This window comes from Anarhichas minor, unplaced genomic scaffold (assembly GCF_050575085.1).
Source record: "Anarhichas minor isolate MPS153535 unplaced genomic scaffold, ASM5057508v1 ptg000027l, whole genome shotgun sequence".
Lineage (NCBI taxonomy): Eukaryota > Metazoa > Chordata > Actinopteri > Perciformes > Anarhichadidae > Anarhichas > Anarhichas minor.
The window spans coordinates 18,073,157-18,088,923 of NW_027466473.1; the positions used below are offsets into that span (position 1 = coordinate 18,073,157).

At 40.5% G+C, this 15,767-nt stretch overlaps 1 protein-coding gene across 1 annotated transcript; it reads left to right on the plus strand.

The window, feature by feature from the left end:
- Positions 1 to 14,358: 14,358 nt before the first annotated feature.
- LOC142960598 (5-hydroxytryptamine receptor 3A-like) lies at positions 14,359 to 15,767 on the plus strand. The gene is made up of 3 exons (XM_076102507.1): positions 14,359 to 14,563; positions 15,043 to 15,279; positions 15,490 to 15,767. Exons 1-3 carry the CDS (start codon positions 14,416 to 14,418, stop codon positions 15,765 to 15,767), a joined length of 663 nt encoding a protein of 220 aa, XP_075958622.1. The 5' UTR covers positions 14,359 to 14,415.

Consider the following 15,767-nt stretch of genomic DNA (forward strand, 5'->3'; position numbering starts at 1 on the left):
TGGTCAATACTACTTGGAAACCAGAATGCTTCTAATACCAAAACCTTGTTGCATTGCCTGCGAATGCAGACTCCGTTTATAAAGAGTATAAGACATGTAACAAGGTTTGTTTTTACAGATTGTAATAGCAATCTAAACTGTTTCATACACAGTCATTTATGTCTGCGCCCTTTCACTGAAACAGGCCATTGAAAGTTATAGTCCAAACACAGGAATTCTTGTCATTGTTCCAAATTTATGAATGGCCTAATTTGTTGCCAGATCACAAATGTGCCATTTCACAAATGCAGCCAATTTGGGGACGCTTTCACCGATGAATGGCTTAGAAAAAGAAATAATGTCGACAAACCAGGAGGCTGTCAACTAAAGGCACATGGCCCACTGGAGATATAATGACATCAAGGGAGTGGAATGAAAGCGGAGTTTTTAAACAGCCCGGTGCAGGCTTACACTTGGTACACAGGTCAACTTCAGTGCGCTCATCTGAACATAACTCATAATAAGCCGGGCTGCGATTTTGCCACTTATTCGGAACTCCAAATGTCGGTAAACTTTCCGTGAGGCGGGTTGAATGACAAGCCTCACTCATTGGTCTTTAGAAACAGTGATTCCAAAGATTTCACAGTCAAATGAACAGCAAAAGATAAATATGTTTAATGCTGCTCGACACAAAGGTAGTCTAATCTTTGCTTTCTTCTTTGGCTTTAACCTCAGCTTCAAGCAGTGGAGTGGAGTGGAGTGCGTCAACAACTGTTTTAAATGAAGCGCCATCACCTGCTCATCACACAGGTGTCTTCTCACTTAGTCTCTCCTCCAGAGTTGTGCTTCATAGTTTGTAGAAAATGTAGGTTGAAGCTTGTAGAGAAGTTTGGTTTGAGGCTCAGAGAGCATCAGAATTAATTTAGTTCTCAGTACAGCCATAAATCAACTGAAATATTTCCATTATGATTAAATGTAGCGTGCTATATTGAGACTATTTTTAAATTCAGATTCTTTTTTAATTCGTTGAATTACACATTTTTGGGATTCTTTAGTAACAAGATACTTTAATCACAGCGCTACATGGATTACTTTCAAATGTTAGACGTCAAGCATAATGTTGCATTTGTTCCATGTTCTGTATCACTTGCTAAATTGCCTAGACTTATTTAAATTGTGATCTTTTTCATATCAAAGCAACTCTGTATTAAAGAGCATTCCCTAAAGTGTTTACATTTTTTATAGGCCGCCAAACACAACAATCCAGCACCCCAGTGGCCTCGCAGTGCTTTCCGAGCTGTTGGGCACAAAGTGCACATCTTTCAAAAAAAACCTTTTGAATTCTTTTAATAAGAATCTTTGAAAAGAAAAAAGTCCATCATTTAGAGGTAGCAGGTGGATGATTGTGCATGGTTGACCGATCAGAAATAAAAAGATGCCCGAAAGAGCATTCAACATGGGAAAGGCGATGTTCCTCATTTCCCAATTAGCGTTTGGATTCTGCTGCATCCCACATTGTTGCAACACACCAACAGAAAAGATGAGTCAAGCCACACAACCTTCTGTATCTTTTCAGAGGAAGCGGTTCTTTATTGGGGGCCAATGCAGCCTGTGTTTGTTTCTAACAGTGAATGGGTCTGAGGTGTGAAGCTATATGAATACTGTGAGGTCGACCTGCCATGATGCTGTAAATACTAACGGAGCCAGTTGGTAATGAGTGAGGCCACGGCCCAGCTCTCTATTCAACCATTTCACCAAAGAAACTGAACAGGGGGACAGTGCTGTTCCTCAACAAAGATACGCATAAAAAGAGATAAAATGAGAATCTAACTGTCATTGATCTCGCATTAATCTTGTTTGTAACTTTTTAAAGATGTTTATGATAAAGGGACCATGACAAGCAGATTACCTTCTCAAGATAGTTAATAAATAATAGATAAAAAGATGAATTGTTCACAGCTGGCACATTACAAGTCTGATGAGTCATCACCACATCTTTAATGAGATGCAGGTTTGGCTACCTGATATATTATCCGGAGCCACCAACGGCACCAAAACAACTTGCATGGTCAGAGCCACTGTGTCCTGGTGATAGACTGAACAAAACATCAATTAAACAAACTTTACTTGTATAGCGCCTTTTATACAAGTTAGTGCAATTCAATGGAGACATCACTTTTTTTATGACTGATCGACTCATTCTAACTTGTTTTAATATTCTTTTATCGTTAAACGTGTACATACTGTGTGCATTTTCTTAATTTACGTCTCCTTAGTTACTTACAATACAGTTTGGTAGTACCTGCTGCTGCCAGATTTTTTTATATGGTATTTAATAATTAACGAGTGTTGAATTGTGATCCATCTTTGAAATAGTTCAGTTCAACATTCTGGGAAACAAGATCCATAGGATAAAAGTGCTCATCTCCGTTATTGTAAATGACATATTTATATTTAGCATGTCAATATGTGTAATAAAATGTTGGTATTCTGAGTATTAAGAAGGAATGGTTTGCATGTAGCAGCGGTGGTACTCCTTGTTGTAATATTCACTCGATGTGTTTCAGGTGATAGTCGGCCACGGGGAGCCTGCACCTTGCCTTTGCAATAAGGACCCGTTCGCCTTGAAGTCTCTCTCGTATCTGTCCCAGTGAGCATTTTTTCCGTTGAATAGACGTTTAAAAGATGTCTACGCCCAACGTTGAAAAGACGTTCAGAATTGGTTCAAAAGTGAAAGTTTTTTCACCGACTATTTGTAGACGTTGATTCAACGTTCACGCTTAGAATGTGTTTTATATTAAATGGGCCTAGTACCGTGTATACCTCTTTATTGTGCATTCAATACTAAGCTATTCAAATAATACACAGGTTCATATATTCATGTTTTTATTTTAAACGTGCAAGGTACAATGAGTAGGGTGGCTGTGCCACTGCCATTTATAAACACACCTTGTCAGCTGATACCAATGCCAATATCAACATTGTCTGTCAATTGCATGATAATCATGCAAACAAGCTATTCAAATTGATGTTTTAATTTTAAACGTGGAAACGAAAAATGAGTGATGGCCTATTAGTGCCACTGCCATGCATAAAGATACCTGTTATCTTTCATACAATACTGAACTATTAAAATAATGGACACATTCATGTTTAGAAAAAAATAAATAAAAAAATGTAATTGTCTAATCAACCAAAAATTTCGCGGACCCCCTGCAGTACCTCCGCGGACTCCCTGACAAAAGACCAAGGGACAAAAGACCAAGTGACAAAAGACCAAGTGACACAGGCAACAGTTTATTTGTATTTATTAAAGCACAATATAAATATAAACAATGTTCTTTATATAAAACCATAATCTCCTTCTCCTTTAAATGTCGTTTTCAAAGCCACACAGGAGCCGGTTTCAGGAGATCTGCCATATTTTCAAGCTGGACATCTGTAAACAAGTATTGAGGGCGCTGATTGACTAAATTGCATGTCACTCATTTATATCTTTAATCAGCAATTGGCTAAACTGCTTCACAGACCCGCCTCTTTTGGGCCAAAATGATTTGCCCCCCCTAGCTGCGCATTCTCAGACGTGTCGTGCACACAGGCAGAGAGCACGAGCAGACGAGCACACAGGCAGAGAGGACGAGCAGGAAAAGCATATATTTTGCGCAGATATCATATTTTACACATATTACTGGGTACATTCCATAGTTCCAACACACAAATATTGACAATTGTATAATTTATTATTATTATTATTTTATTTTATTTTATTTTTTATTTTTTGTGTGGCTCAAGGTGGGGCCAGGCCCCATGGCCCTCTATTGACCAGCCGCCACTGGTACAGCCCCACTCGCTGTCCGCTGTGTATTTTACATGTGAAATGTCCTAAATACTCTATTTTATTACGTTGGGCAACTGGGACAGTCCACAAAGAAAGTGTCTCCAACATTAACTAACACACATGTCTATGTTTACTGTTCGTAACATGCTAACACTACAAGCTAGCAGCCTCGCCCGCATGGTGAGCATAACATGATATTAGTGGTATGGTAATGATATTTCGGTTTGCAATACTGGAATAAAGTAGTTCAAGTACTTACAGAGTGTGTCGTTAGCATGAAGCCTCATTTATTCCGTCAGCTCGTTCACTTCGCTCATCAATTCAGTAAGCGCTAGCTAGCTAACGTTAGCTCAAATAGTGCCGTGTTTCCAGCCATCGCCTCTACCTTAGAAAAATGAGTCCGTGTGCATGCGTATTCCAGCAGTAAACACAGAGGTTGTATTTTACGTGACCATACAGACAGAATGTGATCTGCTCTCATTATAATGTCCTGGGAGCTTCTTGGAGGAGATTTTCTCAATCTGGACCTTTTGGAATTTTAATTGAATACCCCTGATTTAGAGGCTTACTAAGAAACCACATCCACATTTATCAGTTGAAAGCCAGTATTAGAAATCACGTTGAAATCTGGTCTAAACGTGAACATTGAATCAACGTCTTCAAATAGTCGGTTAAAAAACTTTCACTTTTCAACGTGTTCTCACGTATTTTCAACGTCAGTGTTTTCCGTCAAAATGCAGCAACTAAATACTTAATGTGAGTAACACATCAACAGTTTCCACTTACTGGACAAAAGACCAAGTGACACAGGCAACAGTTAATTTGTATTTAATGATCACAATATAAATATAAACAATGTTCTTTATATAAAACCATAATCTCCTTTTCCTTCTTTAAATGTCGTTTTCAAAGCCACACATGAGCCGGTTTCAGGAGATCTGCCATATTTTCAACGTGGAGATCTGTATATAAAACAAGTATTAGAAAAACATATTCACTTTTAGACCAGTTTTGAACCTCTCTTCACCGGAGACCATAGACGTCTTTTAAACGTGTTTTCAACGGAACGATGCTGACCTGGATATTACACAGTATATTGTTTATATTGTCTGTTGCTATAACCCAAACAACAATGTTTTGACCGTATTTGACCTTATTAGTACTGTAGAAATATGCTAACGGTATTTACAGGCATTTGTTTAGCAGTACATTTACTCACGTCCTCATTTAAATTGTGTACAGCCCCACTCGCTGTCCGCCATGTATTTTACATGTGAAATGTCCTAAATACTCTATTTTATAACGTTGGGCTACAGGGACAGTCCACAAAGAAAGTGTCTCCAACATTAACTAACACACATGTCTAGTGTTTACTCTTCGAAACATGCTAAAGCTACAAGCTAACATGCTGGCAGCATCGCCCGCATAACATGATATTAATGGTATGGTAATGATATTTCGGTTTGCAATATTGGAATAAAGTAGTTAAATTACTTACAGAGTATGTCGTTAGCGTGAAGCCTCGTTTATTCTGTCAGCTCGTTCACTTCGCTCATCAACTCAGTAAGTGCTAGCTCAAACCGTGCCGTGTTTCCAGCCGTCTGTTAAAAATGTACAGAGTCCGTGCGCTTGCGTGTTCCAGCAGTAAATACAGAGTTGTATTTTACGTGAACATACAGACAGAATGTGCTCTGCTCTCATTGCGATGTCCTGGGAGTGTCTTGTTGGCAGCAAACAGTCAATATAGTTCCATATTGATGACGTTTTATATGAAACATTAAATGCGTTGAAATCACGTCTTCGTGTAGACCACATATAACGGCCAGCGTAATATGATTTTGGAGAAATACGTTTAAAGTAACCAAAATCACGTCTCTTTCAACCTACAACTGAACAAACCATCAATATTTTAAAACAAATTGGTGTTTTGTGACACGTTGATATTGTAACCGTAATTTAGACCGTTGAAAACACGTTGAAAATAAGTCTAAGACGTTCAGGCTCCATTTCAACGTGTTTTCAACCAGAAATCAACGTTGAAATCCGGGTTAGTGCTCACTGGGTAACTTAGAAAAATGCACAGAGTGCGTGCGCATGTGTGTTCCAGCAGTAAACACAAGAGTTGTATTTTACATCAACATACAGACAGAATGTGCTCTGCTCTCATTATGATGTCCTGGGAGCTTCTTGTTGACAGCACACAGTCTATAGTTCCATATTTACGACGTTTTATATGAGACATTGAATGCGTTAAAATAACGTCTTCGTGTAGACCACATATAACAGCCAGCATAATATGATTTTGGAGAAATACGTTTAAAGTAACCAAAATCGCGTCTCTTTCAACCTACAACTTAACAAATCATCAATATTTTAAAACAAATTGGTGTTTGTGACACGTTGATATTGTAACCGTAATTTAGCCGGTTCAAAAGACGGTTAAAATACGTCTAAGACGTTCAGACCCCATATCAACGCTTTTTCAACCAGAAATCAACGTTGAAATCCGGGTTAGTGCTCACTGGGCTACTTCAGTTAATGTCTTCCTACGTTTCCAAGAATGACGTTTGACAGGAACACTTTCCAGAGTTGACAACACTCACACTGCGAGGTGCAGACCAGTGTCAAAATGTTTTGGACGTGTTTTAAGACTACAGGCTTTAACGTTAATTCAGTTATTGACAACTAAATACTCAAAACACCTGCTTGTCTTTGAGGAAACTGTTGTCTGTCTCTTCTAAAGCTGCAACAAACAATTCTTTTTAGTGTTGATTTGTCTTCATGTAAAAAGATGGTAAAATATTCTTCAAGACCAACAGCTTGTTTTGTCCAACCAACAATCTGAAACCCTAGAGACGGTCATAGTACACTAAGATAACTAGACTGAGAAGCCTTTTGATTGATTAATTGATCATCAGAATTGTTTAATTGATTAATGGAATAAATGTTTCACCACTAGTCCCTTGAGAATTGGATTTCTCTGTCTATGTTGTACCTTCATGTGACTTTATATCATGTATAATTTGCTTGCTATCCATAAAAAAAAACATTTAAACAGGGGCGTAGCCAAGAATTATAAATGTGTAAATCAACCCCAGTGCTGCCCATCTGATAATTTTTAGACAAACTTTAAAAAAAATGTAAATAAATTTTGAGAACAAAAACACCGTCTCTAAACGCTGCATCAAATCCATCTCTGCTATGCCACATATATCATTGTATTGGAAAACACTAAATCCCTTAATTTCATATCGATATATTTCATTTTTTTTTATATTTAAGGATATTATGTTTTTTTCTCCACTGAATTGAAATGCAGCACAAAGCGAGAGGCAGATTTGAACACACGCGTCATATATTTGAATCCACTGATCTACCAGGACGCAAGAGTTCAGCCAGAGTTTTCATCTTTAGCAGCCAAACATTTCAGAGTCAAGTAAAGCTTTCAATCAGCAGAGTTAAGTTTTTGTCGCTCCAATTATTTGTCGTGATTCAAATAGAGCAGAAGCTCAGTAGATTTGGGGGAAATTTGGCTGCTTCAAACCGCAAAAACCCAAACCTGGCGTGTATTTTAACCACATTCGGAGAGAATTAGCACCCTTATTTTGATTAGTTATGCAACGGTTGGTGCAATATTAGTCACACAAATGTTTTATAACCTCCTCAGAAATGTAAATTCTCATAAAATGTGGCATGTTCTGACTCATGCATACACATTTACCGTATTTTCCGCACTATAAAGCGCACCGGATTATAAGGCGCACCTTCAATGAATGGCCTATTTTAGAACTGTTTTTATATATAGGGCGCACCGGATTATAAGGCGCATAGAATAGAATAGCGTCGTAAGCGTGTCTCTTGAAAGGTGCCATTTTGGGGTCTTTATACACACAAGTGGTGTTGGACTAGGAGTAAGCACAGTACCGGTGTTTACCGCGGTGCGGCTTTGTAGTTTACCAGTCGTACTGAAACATTTTGACAGAGCGCCGTGTACAACCAGTATGGATCAACCAATTAACCAATTGATCCATATATAAGGCGCTCCGGATTACAAGGCGCACTGTCGTTTTTTGAGAAAATGAAAGGCTTTTAAGTGCGCCTTATAGTGCGGAAAATACGGTACTTATTTAGAGTGGAAACGTGTGGAGTGGAAATGTATGGAAGATTTAAAATGCCTAAGTCAAAGTAGATCAAACAAAGAAATCATTTATTCAAGAATGAATTGTTTTTTAACTGATTTTCATAACATGCGTTTCATAGACACAGTAAATACATACATAACAATATAATACAGCAGTATAACAATGTGTATTAGATTACAGTTAAAATGTTTGATTTGTCTTCATTTTCATAGACTCTTCAGTGGCTAATTACAAGGAACAGAATTAGTTTTTTTTTTTTTTAGATAAGTGACGCACAGAAACATGAAGTGTTCAGTCCAGAGCTGAGCAGTCCATATCAGGTCAGCAGTGCGCATCCCGAGAGTTAATATACTGTCGTGATTTTCAGGTTGGCATGAGGCTCCAACCACCACAAGTGTCTAATGAACATTTTCTTTAAACACTCGAACAATGTAAATTATTTTTACAGAGTATATACTTGATTTCATACTTATTTCGCCACCCAAAGGACCCAGACCAGCATGAGCCAGGTCTGCTCCTCCACCTGTCAAAGAAAGATGTGTCACAGGTTATCTGAGATTCCCAGTTCCTGGCCTTCGAGCTGGCCTGGGAGCCAGGCTGAGGAAAAAAAGCACCTTACATTGGGGGGTGGCGCGTTAGCGGCGGCAGCGACCGCGCTAAGGTGGCGGCGGCAGCGACCGCGCTAAGGTGGCGGCGGCCACGGTAGGGTATATATACTATTTCCAGGTTAAATGGATTCACGAAGAGATTTAAAAAGATTTGGATAAGATGAAATTGTATTGAACCCCGACCTTGTCGCAGACATAATGTGGTCAGGTCTCACTGTTAATACTCAACCTGCCCCTCAGTCTGGCTCACATTTCACATTTGCTCGTTGTTTTAACTGTAAAGTGCCGAGTCATGCATCACAACGCAGGGAACGTGGCTTACATCTGACTAACTGAGGCCGTTTGTAAAGTCTTAAAATGTTTTTGCATTCTTGTAAAGTTGTTGGGAAGTTTTTAGGTCCAACATCTCAAATGCCTCAAACCTTTTGTCCTTTTCCTTACGAAGTCCATGGCGCATGTGTAAAATAAAGAGTTGTCTATTCTGCAGACTGGTGATGCTCAAAAATGCTTAAATATGAATGTGTCAAATATAGTTCTGCCTCACAGAATTATTGCCTTTTCTGAACTGCTGTTTTGCTAAAGGTCACAACACAAGCTGATCTTTTTTTTTTTTTTGCTGGGAATGTATTTGTGCGAGACAAAGTTTAAATGTTGAGTCGAGGAGGATGGAGATGAGAACATGTAATCAGCATTACCTTGTCCCATCCAGTTTAAATAGTAATCATGGAGACATTTCAGTAAAAGTAGAATAATCTACACAGAGTTGGCACTTCCTTGGATGAGGTCAGATTATGTTACTGCGTTTAAAAAAACAATAAAAATAAACTGTTATCACATTCCAAATAAGATGACTGACCAAAGTGCTGCTCAGTTTGTTTCTGAGAAGAGACAGAAGTGCTCTTGTAGTTTAGTTGTAGTGAGTGAGAGAATATCTTGCTTTGTCTCGTGTTTTGAGCTTCTTAAAGGAATACTGCAGAGGTCAGGGAGACCTGTGTTGGGAAGATGAAATTCACAGCCAGACGTCAAAAAATAAAAACGATATTAAAGTTTTCATTGTCTCCTGTGTGTGTGTCTATGACCAATCTATGACTTTTTTGATGTACTGTACCAACGTTTTTTGTCTAATTTTACACAATGTGCATCTGTTTTTATTTATTTACATATTCTTCCTTAAATAGCGGCAAGACTCTTGTGACAACAGTAACTTCCCCTTCCTGACAAGTCGTTCAAGTGAGAGACCACAGATGTAATTTTAATTTTCTTTAATGATTAGAAAGACTCCATGCAGTCATCCCCGGAGGCCGTCATCCCCGGTGGAGGAGGAGGAGGCCGACGCCAACGCCGACGAGGACGCCGACGAGTACGCCAACGACCACTCCTGGAGAAAGGAAAAGAAGATTTGATGAGGTACAGAGCACATGAGGTACAGAGCACAGTCTAGTGGAGCTTGGCTTGGGTCTTAAGGAGTTGTAGTATTTATTCACCAACTAATAAACTACACACACACACACACACACACACACACGTAACATTACTGCTAACTTCATGCTCACTGTCTCTCACACACACACACTTTCTCTCTCGACCGGACAATCACCAACGTTATGTTGGGCTTGCAGTACAAACGGGTTAACTGGAGACTCGGATGCCTCTTTTCCACATACACTATAGTTGTAGATAAATGACGAATTTACCCCATGTGGCTCTCTGCTCCTCCACCTGTCAAAGAAAGATGTGTCACAGGTTATCTGAGATTCGCAGTTCCTGGCCTTCGAGCTGGCCTGGGAGCCAGGCTGCGTAAAAAAAGCACCTTACGTTTGGGGGTGGCGGGGCAGCAGCAGCGGGGGCTGCAGCGGCGTGGCGGCGGCGGACGGGTGGGGGGCAGGGGGAGCCGGGTGGGGAGGTGGAGAGGGACTTCCCTCGTGTCCCCTCTGCTGGTGGCCTCTGAAGGACAAACAGCAATTGTTTTATAGGAGAGACAGAAAAGACTTGTGTATAATATAATAGCTTCACACATGTTACATGAAACTGTGAAAAGAGTTCAGTTCACTTATTTACCGAGAGCCGGCGGTCTCTGATTGGCCTGAGAATAAGTGAGAGACAGGAGATATAGTCCAGTGAGGAGGGAAGAAAGAGACAGAGTCAAATACAGCCTGATCTCGGCGAGTCTTTTTGAAACTTGCTGCTGGTATTTGTAGTATTGAGGTCTCTGTAGCGTTTTCCTATATATATATATATATATATATATATTTGAATCTTCTTATGACTTCATTATTGATTAGAGAACACAAACTCTCCTCCCGATTAACCTAGAAACTGTCCACCACATTTAGCCCCACTGTGGGCTAACGTTACATGCACCTGAGGCATCTATGTTAGCTAAGGTTAGCTAGCTACACATGTATGACACAATTTAAAAAGAGACTCCACCACACTAACAACATGAGACGGCATAAGGGGGCCAAATCGTTTTGGCCCAAAAGAGGCGGGTCTATGAAGCAGTTTAGCCAATTGCTGTTTAAAGATATATACAATTTAGCCAATCAGCGCCCTCAAATAGATTTAGCTGAAATTGATAGGATGGCCTTACCTTTTTTCCACCAACCGCCACTGACGAGACGGTAGTTGACAGTCCACCAACGGACGTTTTACTTGCCGTTACGGCAGTTAACATTAGCATGCTAGCTAACAATTTATTTTAATTGGATAATCGTTATCGCTAAATCAGTTAACGTTACATAAAAGCCCATTAAATGTGTTGTTTAACTTCAGTACAATAGTCATTGATTCATCTAACTCTCTCTCTGTCTCTGTCTCTGTCTCTTCGTCTTCTTCTTCTGACGATACAAGTAAACACAGCAGCAGCGGGGGCTGCAGCAGCATGGCGGCCGCGTGCCGACGGCGGACGGGTGGGGGGCAGGGGGAGCCGGGTGGGGAGAGGGAGGGGCCACGTGCTCTAATCCCCTCGGCTGGTGGCCTCTGAAGGACAAACAGCAATTGTTTTATAGGAGAGACAGAAAATACTTGTGTATAATATAATAGCTTCACACATGTTACATGAGACTGAAGTGTTCAGTTCACTTATTTACCGACATCCGCCGATCCCGGATTGGTCTGAGAATAAGTGAGAGACAGGAGATATAGTGAGGAGGGAAGAAAGAGAATTCTGCTCGCGCGAGAGTGAATTTTGCTCGCGGAGTGACGTAAAAGCGCTCGTCAAAGGTGCGTGGCTGTTTGATTTTCGCGCGCGCATGGATCTCATTTGTGATCTCGGATTTTGACTAATTAAACCCAACTGGCGAGTAAAACAGCCGTTGGTGTACTCTCGAAGTTCGACAGAGCACCAATGGTTCCACAGTTACGTTAGCATGCTAGCTAGCTAGTTAGCAAGTTAAACCCAATGTTTAAAACAAAGCTAAACACTCGTTCTTTATAGTTTACAGACTACTGCTTACAGACATTTAACTTTCGTCTTCTTCTTGTTCAAGATTTATTGGCGGTTGGCAAACAATGAATTAGTGTATTACCGCCACCAACTGGTATGGCAGATACTTATATACAAAATTAAATTCAAAGGAAACAAAACAACAAATATCACATTTAACTTTTAGTAACAATAGGAATTGATAAATTCACTCACCTGTTTACCATAGTCGGACAACTTCTTATTCTTGATTAAGAAGGGTGTTTGACTGGCGGGTCGCAATGGCCGTGTGTCACACCAAAGACGTGTGAACCGCGTATCGCCCCAGCTAACGGTCGCGTATTGGACATCGGCTGCGCGCACGTTAAGCGGGGGCGCGCAGCGTGCACCTCTTTCGCTCTTGGAATTAAAGGGAGAATACACCGTAAATTAGCTTCACAAGATGTTTTTTTATTGTTATGTACAGCCACGTTTTAAATTGAGCAATTTTTACTGTAAATAAGTTTCTCACTGAGATGAGCAGCAGAAGGACAGCCTGTAGTGAAGATGTCACTAATTTGAGACGAATCATTAAGCTTTATTGATAGTGAAGATTGGAATAACTCCAAGGAAACTATAACAAAAACTCCAACACATTTGAAATGTACTATATGGGTACATTTACGGATAAACAATTGTAAGCAAAACATATTGTATCAAAATAGCAGTAATTTGGGGTAATATCTCAAATAATATTCACTCATCACACAATTCTCGTCAGTCATTTGGTGCCAGTGGACCAACTCAACGAAATGTAAGTCTAGACGTGTGAATGTCTAGTGTCTAGACATTCATTATGATCGTCTTCTCTTTCTTAACAAACAATTTTCCAAATTATATATATATATATATATATATATATATATATATATATATATATATATATATATATATATATATATATAAAAAAACATATTTAAGTGTTTCCCCGAAAATGAAGGAGCACACAAAGATTTTTGTGCGCTTGCAAAGCACGCCCTGCTGGAAGGTTTCTACTGTATGTGTGCCAGCACCAGGGCTCTTGAGGCCTAAATACATAGCTACAGTTAATTCGTGCACAGTAATGAGCAGGTGAAATGTCTGTCTAGCTTACATATGAGGTGTCACAAGGTTTAGGAAATACACTTTCATTGAACTTAAATTAACTTGCATCACCACAATGTAAAACAGTGTTAATGTATTTAAATGTAATGGCATTTTTAATGACAAAATAACAAACATTTATGACGTTTCTTTAAGGGAAATCCTATCCAAATAATATGTAACGTAAATATCTCTGCGATGGAATCTGGCAATTGTCTTAGAGATCGACAGCTTTCATGCGTCACGGTGACCTGGTTTATATGCTTTACTCACAGGGGTGTGAATTAACCTTGGTATGAAGCCAAAAATAATAAAACCTTAGTTTCTAAAAAGATAAGTATAGGAGCCCTCTCCTCTCGTCGCTCCCCTCTTGTAAAAGAAAAAAATCAGGGAAACACTATTATACACTCAAAGGTCAAATGCGTTGACAGATGACCCGGCAATGGCAAGAGTTTAACAACTGAAACGTGAAGAACACATGCGGTCTTAACAGGTCCAACAGGTGTACTCATCAGATGACCCACGCAGCTTTTCTGGTCAACGAAGGGTCTCTCTGACCTTTGACTCCAACGACAGGTCCACTGTCACTGACTTAAAATGAACCTAGACTAAACTTATATAAATTTAAAATATACTAACTGAGCAGTTAGCATCGTTACCCTGCTAGCTCAGCGGCTAACTGCTGTGAGATTTCAATTAGCCAGCGTTGATCACATAATTCAGGCGCGCACAAACAAACACACAAACACGAACGTTCAAGCTAACAAACTGAAATTATTTAGAGCAAAATGCGTGTTTGAGACTTAACCTACTTCTACTGTTTTTCCTACACTTACATATACATTTATTTGACCCGGACCCTCGTTTTGCTTCGCTCGTTTGTGTTCTGGTCCGCCTGCTCTGTTTCGCTTCCTCACCTTCTGCCAATCACAACAGGGATCACTGACCGACCACTAATAATCACCAATAAAAGTCCAAACCAAAGGTATATTCTGTGTTTTTATTTTATTTAACCTCATTCATCTGTGGCATTATCCACTATTTTATTTAAATTTGTATTTTTACGGTGTAGTTTGTATGGATTAAACCAACAAGATACAACATGTTAATTATCGACATACGTAGGACAGAGCCATGTTAGCTTTTTCCCGTTTTTTTTATGCTATGCTGCTAAGCTAACCATGTCCTTCCTTCTTTTACAACAGACATTTTGACTTGACATTAACCTACATTTCCCAGGTGGTGATCCGGCGGCGGCCGTTGTTCTACACTGTGAACCTGCTGCTGCCCAGTATCTTCTTGATGGTGATGGACATTGTGGGATTCTATCTGCCACCAGACAGTGGAGAGAGGGTTTCCTTCAAGATCACCTTGCTGCTGGGCTACTCTGTCTTCCTCATCATTGTATCTGACACTCTGCCTGCCACTGCCATAGGAACCCCTCTGATAGGTGACCGGGATGTATTACTGCGTATCAGCAGTTTGAATTCAGAACATGATTTCTGCAAGGAATGTCAGCGTATGATTTTAAAATATCTAATTTGACCTCTAAATTAATGTGAAAATTAAAAAAAAAGTACTCTGCAAGTCATGCAGAGACAGATTGGTGAGGGCAAAACAAGTTCTGAGAGTGCACTCAGGCTAAATTCAAGCACCGATTTCAGGATTTTGGAGGGCTGGAGACTATCGCAGCATGAATTAGGTGGAAGGCAGGGACACATCCTCACAAAAGTTACCGTAGGTCTTTAACAGTATAACACGCACACGCAAACTTCAAGATAACATCTCCAAAAAGCCTGGGCTCCAACCTGCAACCTACTGAAACGCAGTCATTAAAGTATGGAGCATTATTCTACTGCTATCTGCTTTTATGGAATATCTGTGATCTGTAATCATCAAACACCTTGTCTCATTTTACCTGTGCTCTAGGTGTGTACTTCGTGGTCTGCATGGCCCTGCTGGTGATCAGCCTGACAGAAACCGTCCTGATTGTGCGTCTGGTCCACAAGCAGGACCTGCAGCCCCCTGTGCCCCACTGGGTGAAGTACTTGGTGCTGGAAAGAGCTCCGGTCCTCTTCTGCATCCACAAGAAGCACAGCCTCTGCCCCACACTGTCCTCCCAGGGCACCGACCTGGAGCACTACAAGGACAACAACTATGGGACTGGTAAGGTGCAGGTGAACGCATGTGCAGTAGCCTACAACAGTGGTTTTCACTCTTGTGCCATTAAGCAAAAGTGTATTCAGATTTGTAATCTAATCAAAAAACTTAGAGGTCAATGTTTGACCAATGAAAAACTACAACATTAAGCAATATGAAGCCTGTCCTTGTCCCATCCTGCAGCCCAGTGCCCCCTCCACCACACCTGTGAGATAGGCCGAAGGCTCAGCCACCATGACAGAGAAGGCAGACTGATCGGACTGGGTCTGCCCCCATCCAGGGACCCCAACCCGCCTGTCATGGACAACATCCTGCACGAAGTGACAGCGATACGCCACTTCCTGGAAAAGAGGGACAGGTGCCGGGAAGTTGCCAAGGAGTGGCTGCAGGTTGGCTACGTGCTGGACGTGCTGCTATTCAGAGTTTACTTGGTGGCCGTGGTGGCCTACAGCATCACACTGGGCACGCTGTGGTCGGTGTGGCAGGTCGCCTGA

What these genes read in the sequence shown, in the direction of transcription:
- LOC142960598 (XM_076102507.1), top strand. Translation starts at nt 14,416, where the DNA reads ATGGTGATGGACATTGTGGGATTCTATCTGCCACCAGACAGTGGAGAG. An exon ending in CATAGGAACCCCTCTGATAG is followed by an intron (nt 14,564 to 15,042) that starts GTGACCGGGATG and finishes CCTGTGCTCTAG; the next exon opens with GTGTGTACTTCGTGGTCTGC. An exon ending in GGACAACAACTATGGGACTG is followed by an intron (nt 15,280 to 15,489) that starts GTAAGGTGCAGG and finishes CCTGTGAGATAG; the next exon opens with GCCGAAGGCTCAGCCACCAT.